Below are 16,588 nucleotides of genomic sequence, written 5' to 3'. Positions count from 1 at the left end.
AACGTGAAGAACCAGTGGCATCTACACCTGCAGAACGTGAAGAACCAGTGGCATCTACATCTGCAGAACGCGAAGAGCCAGTGGCATCTACATCTGCAGAACGCGAAGAACCAGTGGCATCTACACCTGCAGAACGTGAAGAACCAGTGGCATCTACATCTGCAGAACGCGAAGAGCCAGTGGCATCTACACCTGCAGAACGTGAAGAACCAGTGGCATCTACATCTGCAGAACGTGATGAACCAGTAGCATCTACATCTACAGAACGTGAAGAACCAGTGGCATCTACATCTGCAGAACGTGAAGAACCAGTGGCATCTACATCTGTAGAACGTGAAGAACCAGTGGCATCTACACCTGCAGAACGTGAAGAACCAGTGGCATCTACATCTGCAGAACGTGAAGAACCAGTGGCATCTACATCTACAGAACGTGAAGAACCAGTGGCATCTACACCTGCAGAACGTGAAGAACCAGTGGCATCTACATCTGCAGAACGTGAAGAACCAGTGGCATCTACACCTGCAGAACGTGAAGAACCAGTGGCATCTACATCTGCAGAACGTGAAGAGCCAGTGGCATCTACACCTGCAGAACGTGAAGAACCAGTGGCATCTACATCTGCAGAACGTGATAAACCAGTAGCATCTACATCTACAGAACGTGAAGAACCAGTGGCATCTACATCTGCAGAACGTGAAGAACCAGTGGCATCTACATCTGTAGAACGTGAAGAACCAGTGGCATCTACATCTACAGATTATACAAATTTTAAAGCCATTACCCGTGTTTAGCGTACATGGCCGTATAACATGTTTGGAATCGACAGTAGTAAAGCTGGACTTACGAAGAGATCTACTTACGAACAGACCTCTGGAATCGAACTCGTTCGTAAGTAAAGGAGTCCCTGTAATCGATTCTTAAATCTAATCCTTGAGAGCTATTCAAATAAGAGACATCAATCCCTTTCATCACAAATAGAAATGTAAAATGTGTCATATCCTGGGCCTCCACTAGGGCGACTCGACCTTAAATGAGTACCTGGTGCAGTGTGCAAACATTGCCACTAGGGAGACAAAGGCGGCCCCCCTCGTGTGTCGTGCCGACCTTTATAGGTGCTTCTCGCTAACAGCACTTGCCCCCTACAGTCTGTTAAGGTTACAACGGGGATCTTTGTCTTTTTGACCCTGTGCATTCACGCACATAGCACAGCAAAACTATCCTGTATCAGCAAATAATTTGTTTAGTTTCAATCAAATTCCTTAATCAAATAACAGAGCTCGAATTAAATGAGTTGTTCACGGCTGAGGATGATGATGATGATGATAATGACGAACATCGGATATAGTTTTCCCAAGTAATCGAGGGAAACACTCAGATGGACCATGATGACGAATGTGACCCGTCAACCAGTCAATCAACCGGCTGACCAATCAACTGCTGGACCCGTCAACTGCCTGACCCGTCAACAGACCAATCAATCAGCCGACCAAACGACTGCCCGACCCGTCAACCGATCAATCAACCAGCTGACCAATCAACCGACCGACCAATCACCCGGTCAATCAACCGGCCGACTATCCGTTACCTTGGCTCGACGCGCACACAACCGCGGCCAGCGTGGCCCACCAAGGCCTCCCGCCCCCATCGGCCTCCGCGGGCCTCTCTGACGACGAGTCGGGCGAGGGCGACGACGACGACGGCGGCGTCGATGCCGCCGCCAGCCCTCCGGGCTGCTCCTCGGTGGAGGACTGCCGCCCCCCTTCCTCGCGCAGCGCATCCTCCAGGGCCGCCGTCACGTCCCAGCGAGACTCCAGGACGGGGTCGCTGGGCGTCGCTGGCCGCTGGGGGTTCGACGATGACGGCGCCCCTCCGCCAGCTACGGTGCCGGTGGTGCCGGTGGTGCTGGCGGTGGCGGCGGTGGCGACGGTGGCGGCGGTGATGGTGGCGGTTATGGCGGTGATGGCCGCACCGGGGCAAGCCTCAAACTCGGATCGCTCGGGAACCTCGATGCTGGGAGACAGACCCTCCGACTTGGACGAATCGTCCGTGCTCTCGCCCGAAGATGATGCTGCTGCTGCTGCCGTGGTCATCGGTGGTGCGATCGTTGCAGACGGAGGTGGATGACGATGGGAAGATATTGTTGATGGCGGCGGCGGTGGCGGTCGGGTCGGCTGGGCGCTCACCATGTGGAAGCTCATCATGTCCTCCTCCTCTTCATCGTCGTCCTTGTCGTCGTTCCGCGGTTGGCGAGCGGTCCCCTGGCTGATCGTCGCGGCTACATCGTCGCGTTTCCTCGGCCAGTCGCTCGCTTCGCCTCGCGCCGCCGTCATCGCCCGCGTCTCTTCATTGCCGGGGCCCGACCTATTCCCGTCGTCGCCGTCGTCACCACCGCTACCCTCACCATTGTCTCCTTCATCGTCACCATCATCACCGCCGTCATCGTCGTCGTCACCGCCATCGTCGTCGTCGTCATCCCGGCACTTCGCCTCTTGCACTTCCGCCGCCGCCGGCGACACCTCCTCCTCCTCCTCCTCTCTCCGCTTCTCGGCGTCCTCGTCCCGAGCCTTCGACTCCGCGTCTCCCCCCTCTCCTTCCCCGTCCCCGCCGCCACCGCCCCCCTCGCCGTCGACCCCGCGGCGACCCCTCGCCCGCACCACCGACCCGATGGACGCCTCGGACGAGCCGGACTCGTCCGAGCTCGTGGACGTGTCCGAGCCGCCGTTGGACAGGAGGAAGGTGTGCGGCTCGCACGCCCGGCCGGGGCCCGAACCCGCGACCCCCGAAGCTACGAGGTCGCCCTCGTGCGACGGCGCTGCACGGCCCGAAGAGGAGAGCGAGAGAGCAGGAAGCAAGGGAAGCCGGGGAGGGAGTGGGGCGGGCGGGGGGGGAAGAAACCGGAGCGGGAGGAAGTGGAACACGAACAGACAGGGACCAGGGGGGAGAGGGAGAGACAGAGAGAGAGACAGGGAGAGAGACAGGGAGGCGTGCACACACCGATTGCTCACCGGGAAAGTTTGCAGAGAAGCAGAATTCAACCCCGCCCCCCCCCCCCGTTGGCACTGAGATGAGAAAACCAAGCACCAGCAGCCAAGAGATTGTGGCAGGGGATGTAACAATGGGGGGTGTAACAATGGGGGTTGTAACAATGGAGGGTGTAACAATGGGGTGTAACAATGGGGGGTGTAACAATGGGGGTGTAACAATGGGGGTGTAACAATGGGGGTGTAACAGCGCTGGTGGTGGGGTGGCACCACCACCACCACGTGACGCTCAGCTGAGCTCTTTGGTTGTTGGTCAGTTTGTTGTTGTTGTTCTTAAACAAACATCCTTTTACAGAACCGAATCTCGCGCCACGCGAACACGCGGGAAGCGCACGTGGATTTAGATGTTTTCAGCCAATTCATGATGACCTGTTTAAAATAGCTTCTTAGCTCATCGGATTTATCCAGGATAAATAAAGATTCTAGATTCTAAAACCCACCGACATCAACGTCACTTTACACCGACCGTGGGAAGCTATTTGTTTGTGATTAAAGAAAATGTTTTTTTTGGGGGCTGATTGAATTTTCAATTTCAGATGGATAATTTCAGATCTTTTCCAGGTTCGTTCCACCTACGAACCGAAGATGTTTACGCGCTTAAAAACCCGAGGCCGCACGGGTGGGGGGGGGGGTGAGAGCCGCCAGGCTGCTACCTCTACCACTGTCACTGTCCACGTGTCCCCCGTTGAGCCTCCCAGAAGTCCAGCCGCCTCACGTCACGAGGTGCCACTTGAGGATCAATTAAATTCCTTCCCACCGAGGAGCGAGAATCGCGTGAGGTGGTGAGCGACGTTCCCAAGGCGCCTCCTTTAAACGTCGGGTTTGGCCGTGAGAGAGAACCGATTTTATTGGGCAGGGGCGGTGGTGGTGATGGTGGGTGGGTGGGGGTGGTGGGTGGGTGGGTAAGGGTGGTGGGTGGGTGCGTAGGGGTGGTGGTGGGAGGGTGGGGGTGGTGGTGGGAGGGTGGGGGTGGTGGTGGGTGCGTAGGGGTGGTGGTGGGAGGGTGGGGGTGGTGGTGGGTGGGTAGGGGTGGTGGTGGGAGGGTGGGGGTGGTGGTGGGTGGGTAGGGGTGGTGGTGGGTGGGTAGGGGTGGTGGTGGGTGCGTAGGGGTGGTGGTGGGAGGGTGGGGGTGGTGGTGGGTGCGTAGGGGTGGTGGTGGGTGCGTAAGGGTGGTGGTGGGTGGGTAAGGGTGGTGGTGGGTAGGGGTGGTGGTGGGAGGGTGGGGGTGGTGGTGGGTGGGTAGGGGTGGTGGTGGGTGGGTAGGGGTGGTGGTGGGTGGGTAAGGGTGGTGGTGGGTAAGGGTGGTGGTGGGTGGGTAAGGGTGGTGGTGGGTAGGGGTGGTGGTGGGTGGGTGGGGGTGGTGGGTGGGTGGGTGGGTGGGGGTGGTGGGTGGGTGGGTGGGTGGTGGTGGGTGGGTAGGGGTGGTGGTGGGTGCGTGGGGGTGGTGGTGGGTGGGTGGGGGTGGTGGTGGGTGGGTGGGGGTGGTGGTGGGTGGGTGGGGGTGGTGGTGGGTGGGTGGGGGTGGTGGTGGGTGGGTGGGGGTGGGGGGTGGTGGTGGGTGGGTGGGGGTGGTGGTGGGTGGGTGGGGGTGGTGGTGGGTGCGTGGGGGTGGTGGTGGGTGCGTAGGGGTGGTGGTGGGTGGGTAAGGGTGGTGGTGGGTGGGTAAGGGTGGTGGTGGGTGGGTGGGTAGGGGTGGTAGTGGGTGGGTGGGGTGGTGGTGGGTGGGTAGGGGTGGTAGTGGGTGGGTGGGGGTGGTGGCGGTGCAGGCAAAAAGCTCCAGAAGGACATCGCAGAAGCTGCAGGGCAAGCGGAGGGCACACAGAAATAAAAACCATGGGAGGAGGCCGTGTGGCTCTGGGGAGTCGGGAATTGCTTGTGCCTGAGACCCGAGTTCGAATCGGGGTTACGGCCGCCCAACCACAGCGACTACACCGGCTGGATCTCGAGTTTGCCGAGCAGTTGATGGTCTCGGAGCCACACGGTCACCAATGGCTTTACGTAAAGAACCCGAGACTCACAGAGAGGTTCCCTAGAGAGATGCATAGACTTACATCGTGTGGATAACGCACCTCTCTATGCACATGCTCTGAAGAAGGGCCATTGCCCATAACGTCGCTCTTTATGCATTCAATTTAAGGCCACACTCGGTGTTATCGACGCAGGCGTTGCTTTAATTTTGTATATATTAACCAAATGTGGGTAGTATGTTATTTTTTTTCTCATGACTTTAAGATTTTCTAATTTCATGTTGTGTACTAATGTAATGGCACTTTTGAGTGGTTGATTTGTGCCCGAAAGAGGACACACGCGCACGTGTGTGTTTAAAAATAACGATAAAATTGACTTGTGCACTGCTGCCTACGCAGCAGCAGAAGCATTGACAAATCAATTTCTGTGCGTGGACAAGGGGTCACTTGAAGGGAACCTCCGAGGCAGTTCTGCGATATCCGGTTCCGCGGGATCGTCAGAAGGTTCACTGGCCCACCGCGAACCTTCGCCACCGCTTTCCTGGTTCGTCTCGGGCCGGCGCGCCGCCGATGACGGCACAACCGGAGTAACGATTGAACAAAAAACAACAACACTCAAAATAAATACGTGGCTAGGGACGCACATCGTAAAAAGCGGTTCACAGACGACCAACCACCACGTGCTGAACCCTCCCTTACCTGCAGCGCTGGCCGCCCCGGAAGCAGAAAAGAACACGGCCGGATAAACCTCCTCCTCTAGCGGCAACGTGCCCCCTCGCGCCGCCCTCGCGTCGTCATCCTCCTCTTCCTCATCCTCGTCGTCGTCGTCCTCATCCCACGGGGCTGGCTGCTGCTGCTGCTGTTGCGGCTGCTGCGGCTGCGTTTGGAAATCCGCCGTCAGCTCGCTCCACGGATCTTCGTGCGGCTGCCACGGTTTGTTCTGCTGCGCCGGCTGTGCCCGCCCGGGCCCGATGAGGACGTACGGCGGCGACGACGGCGCCGGCACCGACGATGACGGCGACGGTGGCGGCAGCAACGACGGCATCGTCATCGGTTCGACGAGGTCGGACGCCCGGCCATCGAGCGGCAAGCCGGACGCTCCTCTTGCGCCTCCCTCGTGGATGTTATCGCCGTCGTCGTCGTCATCGTCGTCGTCGTCGTCGTCTTCGTGGTCGTCATTGTTATCGCGGGCTCTGAAGGAGGAGTAGGGGACCGTGTACGACGACGCCAGGCTTGACGGAGCCGCCGTCTCCTGCACCGCGTAGCCTTTGGTGCGGTCATCCTCCACCTCGTCGTCATCGTCGTCTTCGGAGTCCCGTGCGGTCGCGGCGGTGGCGGCGGTGGCAGCGGTGTCGAAGGCCGCCCCCTGGTCACGCTGCAGCTTCAACACGTCGCCCACCTTGTCGTCATCATCGTCATCATCATCGTCATCGTAGTCCAAGGCCAGGCTACTCTCGAAGGTGACGGAGATCTCGCGAAGTCCGCCGACGACGATCGCAGCCGGAGGGAGCGACGGACCGGACTCCAGGACGATGGGCACCTCGCGGTACCCGAGGGGGGCGGAGGAGGAGGAGGAGTGGGGGGGCGCGCACGGGAAGAGGTCGGGGAGTCCCGGGGGACCCGAGGGGGCCGAGGGGCTGGGGGGCCCCGTGAGGTCAGACAGGAGAGCGTCGATGGCCGAGGGGAGCTGGGAGAGCGGCGGGGCCCCGGGGATCAGCGGGGGCCCCTGCGGCGGAGGGGGCGCACGCACGAAGGAGGCTGCGCGGACACAAGGGGGACGGGGGGCGACAGGGAGGCAAAGGGAGACCACGGCGACAAGGAGGGACAGGGGAGGGACAGGGAGACGTGCAGGACGATGCAGGGAGCGGGAGTCGCGGGAGGGGGGGGGGAATGGAGACCGGGAGGCAGGGATGGAGAGACAAGGCGAGGGACACAGAAGGAGAGGCAGGGAAAGTGCGACAGATGCAGGGAGACACAGACGGGGGGGGCGGTTAGGGACAGGACCGGGGACACGGCGGGAGAGGATGAACACGGGTAGGGAGACACGGATGGAGAGACAGGGACAGGGGAGGGTGGCCATGCGGAGGAGAGGGCAGGTAGGGGGAGGGGGGGAACGTGGAATGGGAGAGAGAGAGAGAGGGCGACAGACAGTGAGCAGTAAGCAAAAACAGCAGGCGACAGGCGGCATCCAGCGTCAGCGTCCAACCTGAGCCACTCGCACGGGGCAGCCTCGGCTGAGTCTCAAGGTTTGCTATCAAAGAGAGTCCTGTACTAGGCCACCGGAGCGTGTGGGGGAGACGCAGTGGGGGTGGTGAGTGTAAAGCGCCCGGAGAGAGCGGCACCGGGAAACAACAACAACAACAACGCCTCCTTGCCGAAGGAAGACGAGGAAATAGAAGGGGCGGTGGGGGAGGCTTGTGGCCGGAGTTGTCCCACGCACGGGAACGTCCGGCCGTGGTGAATGACCCGCGGTGGACGGAGAGGGCGGCCACACCATATCTCGGCCACACCGCCAGCCGGCCGCACCACCTTCTCGGCCACACCACGTTCCGGCCACACCACATTCGGCCACACCACAACCGGCCACACCACAACCGTCCACACCACAACCCGGCCACACCACAAATCCGGCCACACCACAACCCGGCCACACCACAACCCGTCCACACCACAACCCGTCCACACCACAACCCGTCCACACCACAACTCGGCCACACCGTGCTGTCGACGCGAAGCGGCATCGCGTGGCCCCAAAACCACTCCGCGCGCTATTCACCGCGGCCCCTCGCACATCACAACATCGGTGTGGTTTTCCGTTGAGATCCCTAGAAATGTTGGTGAAAAATTGTCCAAATATTTGTCTTTTATATAAATATATGTATTATTATATAATTATGATACATGTTATATTATTGAAAATATAATAATATATTATAGAATGTTATACAATATATTACGATATTATTAAATGTATATTTAAAATTTTTCTTTTTTGTAAATGTCTAAATCTCGCGCAGCGGGCAAAACCGAGCAGCGTGTAAAACAGGCCAGACGCGCCACGTCTACCCCCCCCATCACCCCCGACTCCCTCGCCGCCCCCTCCACCACCCCCATTTCACCACGGTGCTGCCGAATAACGACTGTGCACCGTGCACTCCGGGTATTGGCTGCGTGGTCTTCATGTAAATAACAGGGAATTTGTTAGTGAAACTGATGCACTGGGGGGGCACCTCCACCGGTGCGTTAGCCCCGGTGTTAGAGACCCTTTGCGTGTTTCCAGACCTGGCCACCGGTTGCCACCTCTCCTGGTTCGACTCGGTGCAGTCCGGGAATCGGCGTCTGCGTTTGGAGCGGCAGCAATCGATTTGTAACCGAGATCTGGTGCCGGCGGCGTTGTGTCGGACTTCATCGCAGTAAGAGAACACACGCCACAGCGCTGGCTGAGAGATCTGTCTTGAGGGTTTGGTCTGAAGTGAAACAAGTATAACCCGTAAAAACAAAGTTTTTCACTATAAATCCTTTATATGCGTGGCGGCTAGAGTCCTCTCGTCCTCTGGCTTGAGATGGCTGCCACCTATGGGTTAGATGATTGCATGGCAGCATTAAGCAATTGGTAATTAAATATAATATTTTTGTCCTAAAAAGTGTTAAATTTTGGAAAAAAAAATTCACGAACATGCATTGTCACGCACAACAAGTCTGTGTGCAAAATGTCAGCTCGATTGGATCACGGGAAGTGGGTTAAAAAACGACCAAAAGATTTGCACGGTCCTAAGCAAGCAAGCAAGTGAACTTAATATAAAGGATTTAAAAAGTGGCAGCACTACCACCCACCCACTCACTTAACCACTAAGACACACACACACCCACTCACTCGCTCATTCATGTTCCTTAGTCAGTAAATTACCCATACACTCACCTACCCACTAGGGTTCCTAGAAGCCGGTTGCCACCTGTCCAGGTTTTAACCTGAACACGTGGCAGCCGGCGTCTGCGACCGAGACGTAGGTCCGGGTTTGATCTGCGCAACAGATGGCAACCCGACTCACAGCTCATCCCATTCAGCTAGCGCTCCCTCCGCCACCCCCGCCCCCCTCTTCCCGAGCCAGCTCCACATCTCCTAGGGAGACGCAGATTACATCGCTTGGCGTTAATCACATCAACTCGCCCGTATATTTGTGCTCGAGTGTTAGTGTTCGTTAATTTAAAAATGCCAACGTGTTATAAGTTGGGCGGGGGGGGGGGGTGTGACGGGTGGGGGGGCTTGTGAAGCGTTGCCATGGAGATTGGCTCACTGCTCTTTAAATCCGGTGACCCGAGTTCCATTGCCCTCTCACCAGCGTGGTGAAGTATGGTCAGCATCACCACCCCCCTCCCACCCTGGAGTGGAGGTACGGTAAGTCCTCGTTGAATGTGGTAGATGCATCGCATCGTCGCTCACCCCAACAAAGAAAAATATCCACAATAGAGGTGTTTTTGGGTTAGATCGTGTAAATATATAAGTGTGTCGTTAAACCCGCCACCACCCAACACAGCCGACTAGTAAGGGTTGCCACGTAAACAGAACGTGCCAATTCGTCACGAGTACAGCACTAACCAGTGCGTTGGAGAGCAAATCCACAACATTTACAATCCGAGTAACGACGTTTCGCCAGCAATTAAAACCGGCATCATCAGGTCGACAGCCAGATTTGTGGAGAAATCCTCCTGATTCGTTCCTTAAATAGAGGGGTTGATGTGATGCCGTCACTTGTGAGCTCATCTTGCACGAAGTGGGGGCGGAGATTAATGAACTGTCGGGGCAAGTGCTGTTAGCGAGCAGCACCTATGAAGGCCGGCACGGCACACGAGGGGGTGGGTGGCCAGCACCACGCCCGGCTGCCTTTGTTTGCCTAGTGGCAATATTTAAACGCTGCACAAGGTACTATACTCATTTGAGGCCGAGTCGACCTAGGGGAGGCCCAGGACCGGTTTAGATAATCGTCACTTTCGGTGTTGGCCGCGAGCGGGAATCGAACTCCGGTCGCCGGGTTCGTAGCGCAGCGTAGCGCTAACCGCTGCACCACCGCTCCCCACACACACAGATACACGCACGCGCGTGCACACACAAACGCACAGCACAAGTTAAAATGCCAGCGCTGTTTTGATGTCATGGGCGTGAAAACTCGACCCTACCCAAACCTGTCTGCTCCCCTGTATATTCTTTAACAGATTGTTGGAGCGAGTGCTGTTCTGCATAAATACCTACGTTCTGTATAAATACACAACACAGTACACACAGATCCGCCTACACACCCACAACTGCACAGACCCACAACTGCACACACGATAATAGACAAAGATCCCCCGTATAGCCTTAACATACTGTTAGGCCAAGTGCTGTTTTTCGTGAGCACCTATGAAGGTTGGCACAGCGCACGAGGGGGTGGGTGGCCAGCACCACGCCCGGCCGCTTTTGTCTCCCTAAGGGCGATGTTTACACATTGCACCAGGTACTCATTTGAGGCTGAGTCGACCCAACTACACACCTACACTACTTCAAAGTCGCAGTGATATTTTCTAAACACGGTTCTTGAATGTAGAGACAAAAAATATAATTCACGTGATTAATTCAACAACGACAACTCGATTGTAACACTCGCCCCATCACTCCCATCAGAGAGTGCGCGCTCAATTAAATACTGAAAGCATTGGAGCTCACACCTCCTGTCGACAGCCCTGCAGGGCCAGTGGTGGAAATTCCACGTCCCTATGGCGAGTGCAAGTATGTCCATGGCACAGCCACTGTTGACTCCCCCATCACAGAGTGGTACCGCGTATTTTATCGACCCCGGAGGAATGATGGGATGATGAGTCGACCCCCACCCCCGCACCCCCATACCGCAGAGCCCCACGTGACCTATCACCCCCCCCCCCATCATCATCAGCGCCTTCCAACATCTGCAGAGCTGCGATAACAAAAGGGGGTCACCCACCCCCCTGCCCACCACCCCCCATTGAAGTGATTACCAAAGACAAAGATCCCCTGTATAGCCTCGAACAGACCGTAGAGGCAAGTGCTGTTTGCGAGCGCCTATGAAGGCCAGCACCACGCCCAACCAACCGGCTTTGTCTCCCCAGTGGCGATGTTTGCACACCGCACCAGGTACTCATTTCTAAGGTCGAGTCGACCTAGGGGAGGCCCAAGACCGGCTCAGATAAGCGTCATTGCCGCTGGTGGCCGTGAGCGGGAATCGAACTCTTGTCGCTGGGTTCGTAGCGCAGCGCGCTAACCACTGCCCGACCGCTCCCCACATTATTTTGCACACACACACATTGGGGCGTACAAATACACACAACATTTAGATATACACACAATATGCAAATAAACACAAATAGATACACAGTTACATAGATACACACAACAGACAAATATACACACATAGAAACACAGGATCAAGATCATGATGTCATTAAAAAGCTAATGACATGATGGTAAACGAATGACAACAATAATGATGGTTATACTATCATTAAATAAAAAATACGAGGATATGTAATATATGGTGATGATGATAGTAATGATGATGATTATGTAACTAATGTGCACCTTTTGGAGTCATCTGGTCCAACACCATGTGAGACTAGGCTCTAAGGAAAGCTGTCTAGGGTGTGGACCAACAATTTCAAGGACAGTGCATACATTATCAGAGTTGTGTTTCTTGTTTGCATTCCGACCGCAGGTATTGTGGTCAATGCAAACATGACTCCTCGTAAAAAAAGGTGTCAGTTTTGTTGCCAGATAAAAGGGTAAAAAAAACAATTATCATCATCAACAATACAGGGTGCTTCAAGAATATGTGAACACTTCTGAGAATTTGCAACAACACCACGAGGAAATGTGCTGCTTTCGAGCTCTGGAGACCACCTGGAGAAGATTCCAGGCGCGCGTTGACGATGATGGCGAACAAGTGGAGACTCTTTGACTTTTTAAAGCTCTTAACATGAAAAATGTTTTTACAATGTTACAGTGTATTATCCGTTTTTTTTTCCATGAAGAACAATAGTCCCATATAAGTGTTAACATTTGTTGAAGCACCCTGTATAATAACACCAGGTAGTGGTGATAATGATGACGTCAATGATGATAGTGGTGATCAAGATGAAGATGATAATTGTTTTTTTACCCTTTTATCTGGCAACAAAACTAACACGTTTTTTTACGAGGAGTCATGTTTGCATAGACCACAATGCCTGCAGTCATAATGCAAACAAAAAACATAACTCTGATAATGTATGCACTGTCCTTATAGACTGCAGGTATTGTGGTCTATGCAAACATGACTCCTCGTAAAAAAATGTGTCAGTTTTGTTGCCAGATAAAAGGGTAAAAAAACTATTATCATATTTTTCTACTGGCAAATGAGGTTCCAATGGTGCAAGATGAAGATGTATAGAAATAATGAGGCGATGATGATAATTCCGTAGCCAATAAGTAAATAGCATGTTGATGATGCTGATTTCGCCACAAAGACATTCCGATGAGAATGATGACGAATATACGCAAGCAATTAAAGTGAATAATGTAATGATGGTGGGTGACAATGATGGGTAACTGATGATGATGTAACATCGTACCATCACGCAACGCCTCGGTCACCCCTCCTCCGTCCGCGGTCCATCCGCGCACCTCCTCTTTCCCTCCGGCACCCTGGGGCCCGGCTCTGTACAAATCCACCTCCTCATCCACCTGGTCATCTTCACCATCATCCACCTTGGCATCCCCGTAGCCACCATCACGGACATCGCGACGGGGGGTGGCGCCAACCCCCTTCACGGCCTCATCGGGGCTTCGCTCCGCTCCGATCCCCTCGACCCCGAGGTCGTCCAGGCCCCCCAGGTCCCCTGGACTGGAGCCGTGCGGCCGGTACACCGCTTGCGATGGGTTGACGAGGTCTAAGATGGAATCGGCGTCATCATCGTCGTCGTCATCTTCGTATTCATCGTTGTGGTCGGAGTCAGAGTCGTGGAGATGCCGAGGGGGCCTCTGTGAAGAGGTGCCGAGTGGGGTAGGAGACCCCTCTCCCGTGGGGTCTAACGGGGGTGAAGAAACACGCGCGTGATGGGGGTGGTGGGGTGTGGGGTGGTGGGGGCAGTTTCCATCCTCCTGGTTCCCTGAACAAAATCGGTTTTAACTTCTCATACAAAAATTATATTGTTCGTTGTTCACCGAATGTCATTTTAACGAGTGAATCTGTGCCGGGAGATCTAAATATCCGTTTGGAACTTTCGCCTTCCTGTGCAGTGGTCTGGACACGTGGAAAAGTGTAGTGACCTCCGATTGGCTACGCACAGTTGGTTATTGTACGGTTGGCTACGTACGGTGCGAAAGAAGTTCAACGTACACACGTGTGTGGATAACAGAAAATGCAATTGTAAGTTCATGCTGTGTTTAAATGCCGCACGAGAGCTCCCCTGTCGCTAGTGTCATGCATAACGTGCGTATTTTGTATCGCTAGCTAGAATTCCCATTGTAGATAGTTATGGATTTCTATATTGTCGTCGTGTTTATGAAATTTTACCCGCTTATTGCATGCGGCCCCATCCCGTGTAACTTGCCGGCTACCATCGCAGACGATTTGGTCGGAGGGTCGCTCTTTGGGGAAAAAAAGAGCAGCTTTGCTCAATGGAGCCTCACCCGAAATAAACCGACTGAACTATCGCACTGATAAAGGAGGGTCACTTGAAAGGAGCCCCGGAAGCAGTTCTGTGATATCCACTTCTGCAGGCCCGTTGCCTTTAACGCAAGGCGATGCACTGCTCTGCAAGAGATCCAAGTGGACACTTTGCCTCGTGACTTGTTGGGATACATTTTTAGAAAAAGGCAAAATTAAAACGAAAAATTTATCAAGTTTTTACATTGCGTCTTCAATTGACTACATATCTGGTTTTCATCATATGTGAAGTTTCTCTCATCTGTTCACATATTAAGACAATAAATCATAGGCTGCCCCATCTGTCAACACGAGCGGACTCAATAATCACATCAGCGATTTTACATTTTAAGCGTCGACATCGTTTAACCGCGCACGTGGTTTCAAGGAGATGGTTTCCAGAAGATGGTATCTCGAAGGAAGCGGTTAGGGCGACGTTGCAATGATGACGATGATAACGATGATGTTGTGTTTGGCGAATGGGCGAAGGGGGGGGGGGTTGAAAGCGGGAGGAAGGAGCGAGTGAAGCGTCAGAGAGGGATTTAACGGTGAAATTTCCCCGTTGAGTCTCTGAATTAATGACGATAATTACAATCATAATAACAATAACACCGCTTTGTGTAAAACAGCTGCCGGGGCTCGGAATAAAAAAAAGTGGCTCCCATTACCAACTTCAGTTTAGCCGAAGTAATTTTACCTAATTTTAACGGCGAAAATTACAGCTATTTTGGACCATGCAGAGTCAACGTTTCAGATCTATACGATATATAGATACGGGGTATTTAATGACAACATCTTTCGGCAGGTCGCTTTGTGGTGGGGTAAGACGTGGGTGCTGCTACCTCTTTCACGACGCCTGCCTAGCGTGAAAAATGAGGCCAAAATATGCCCTTTCCGCCAGCAGTGGCATGAGCGGGCAATTGCAGGGCTGTGCCTTTAACGTTCTAATCAATTAATTAATCATTTGTGAATTGGGTGTCAAAAGTAATCCAAAGGGCACCGATAAAACCGGTTATACGGCCGATTAATTTTCCCTCGTAAAAACCTGGCGGCACAGACGAGAGGCACGCCTTGAAATTAATTTATTAATTTTAACCAAAAATAGTTTGACAGGATGGATGGACGGGTGGCTCTTGAGGCAGACAGCCAGACGAGCAGAGATGAGACCCAGAATGTCGAAACCGATCCAGAGTTTTCTTACTTAAACGAATATCTGCTGAATAATAGAGGTCTGGAAAGCCATAGGCTAATGGACTAATGATATATTTTGCACTGTATTTTTATGCGGAGATGCAGAAATAAGTTCTGCGTATGTATGATTCTACCCACAATTCTACACGGCAATGCACAATGCGATTGTGTATAGACGATGAACAGATTTGCGTGTGTGTTTTTAAGTGAAAGTTATTTCGCTCAATTGAACGCGAGCTGGGGTTCATCGTCTGTCCACATTCACATGGCAGGGGGAATTTAAACATGGGACAACCACAGCTGGCTTCTCACAAGGTGATTCTGATTTTTTTGTTTATCAACCTCAGAGATATGAAGGGATGAGTTGAACCCAAACCAGCGATTGAATGAACTCAGACCCACATCTGGACAGATACATGTCACCAAGCTTTTGATAATTAATCATATACCAATTCATCATGATCATCAGCCATAATCTCTCAACTGCTGGATAAAGGCCTCCCTACGTTGTTGTAATCTTTCATCGTCCTGCGATGCCATAATCCATCTCACTCCTGCACATGAGCTGATCCCAGCACTGCGGGTTGTCCTGTGGGCCCTGCACTCGCTGCCATTCTGTCACCAGTCTCGTCCATCAGCCATCATCTCTTCGAGCGATGTGTCCTGCCCAAACCCTACTTACTTTTACGAACAGTCAGACGGATAGATAAAGAGGACAGCCAGCCAGGCAGACAAACAAGCAAAGAGACAGACAGCCAAATAGACTGGCAACGGAGGCTCACACAAGCATACAGACAGACAAACAAACTTGCCGATGGACTGACGTACTGACAAGCAGACAGACGGAGGGACGGGCACGCTGGCCAAGCATGCAAAGAGACAAGTAGAAAGGCACTCACATGGACAACAACGCTGGCATTGCAACGCAGCGGACAACGCATCGTGGATGTGCAAACGCGTGGGGCTGAATGATGAAACGTGGCATGACAAGAGAGGAACTGTGTTATACAACACAGGAATGAATTCGCGAATGAATGGTTGAACGAATGAATGTTGTGACGGAGCAACTTGCCTTTGACAGAGAAGGATGTGGTGTCGGCAGGAGCATACGTGATGTCTGTAACACGAAACACACACGCACGCACACATTCAAGCACGCAAGAGGTGTAACAATGAGCATGATGCCAACAGGATAATTACCAACACATTTCAAAGTGGTTTAAATAGCAGTAAAAGTTTTACAAAAAATCCAAGTTGATTCCGGTTCAAGCGAGTGATGGGTTATGATTGCTATATTTTTTCTGCACACGACGGAGATAGTGGTGGAAATTCCACATTCCTATGGAGGGGTCCGAGTCCATACGTAATGAGTCGACTGGTATTTATGTAGTTGAGAAGGATGCTTATCATGAAAGTGGTGATATCAAATCAACGGATGCAGAAATACGATGGACTCATCCGATACAGAACCTTCATGTCAATGACGGCATTTGCCTTTGGACCCGATGCAGTCCCCTTGCCATGTCCTTTATAGAACCCTGGTTCCGAACCCTTGTCTTGTACACTACAGAACCCTCAGATAATGCATTACAGATCCCTCATATCATCCGATACAGAACCTTCAGGTCATCCGGCACAGATCCCTCCTGAAATCCCATACAGAATCCTTATCTCATCCAATAGAGAATCTTAC

General features: G+C 53.3%; 1 protein-coding gene across 1 annotated transcript in view; it reads right to left on the bottom strand.

Moving 5' to 3' along the window:
- Window positions 1-1,577: 1,577 nt before the first annotated feature.
- Window positions 1,578-16,588, bottom strand: part of LOC144727515 (uncharacterized) — a 34,415-nt gene continuing 19,404 nt past the window's right edge. Inside the window, exons 2-7 of the mRNA XM_078606390.1 lie at window positions 15,968-16,012; window positions 12,629-13,084; window positions 5,711-6,769; window positions 2,456-2,815; window positions 1,973-2,080; window positions 1,578-1,879 (exon numbers count right to left, since the gene is read on the bottom strand). Of these exons, the coding sequence (XP_078462516.1) occupies window positions 1,578-1,879; window positions 1,973-2,080; window positions 2,456-2,815; window positions 5,711-6,769; window positions 12,629-13,084; window positions 15,968-16,012 (2,330 nt within the window). The remainder of the gene's footprint in view (window positions 1,880-1,972; window positions 2,081-2,455; window positions 2,816-5,710; window positions 6,770-12,628; window positions 13,085-15,967; window positions 16,013-16,588) is intronic.

The sequence above is a fragment of the Lampetra planeri genome, chromosome 25, assembly GCF_965212315.1.
Source record: "Lampetra planeri chromosome 25, kcLamPlan1.2.h2, whole genome shotgun sequence".
NCBI classification, from domain to species: Eukaryota; Metazoa; Chordata; class Hyperoartia; order Petromyzontiformes; family Petromyzontidae; genus Lampetra; species Lampetra planeri.
This window is presented reverse-complemented; position numbering and strand designations above follow the sequence as displayed.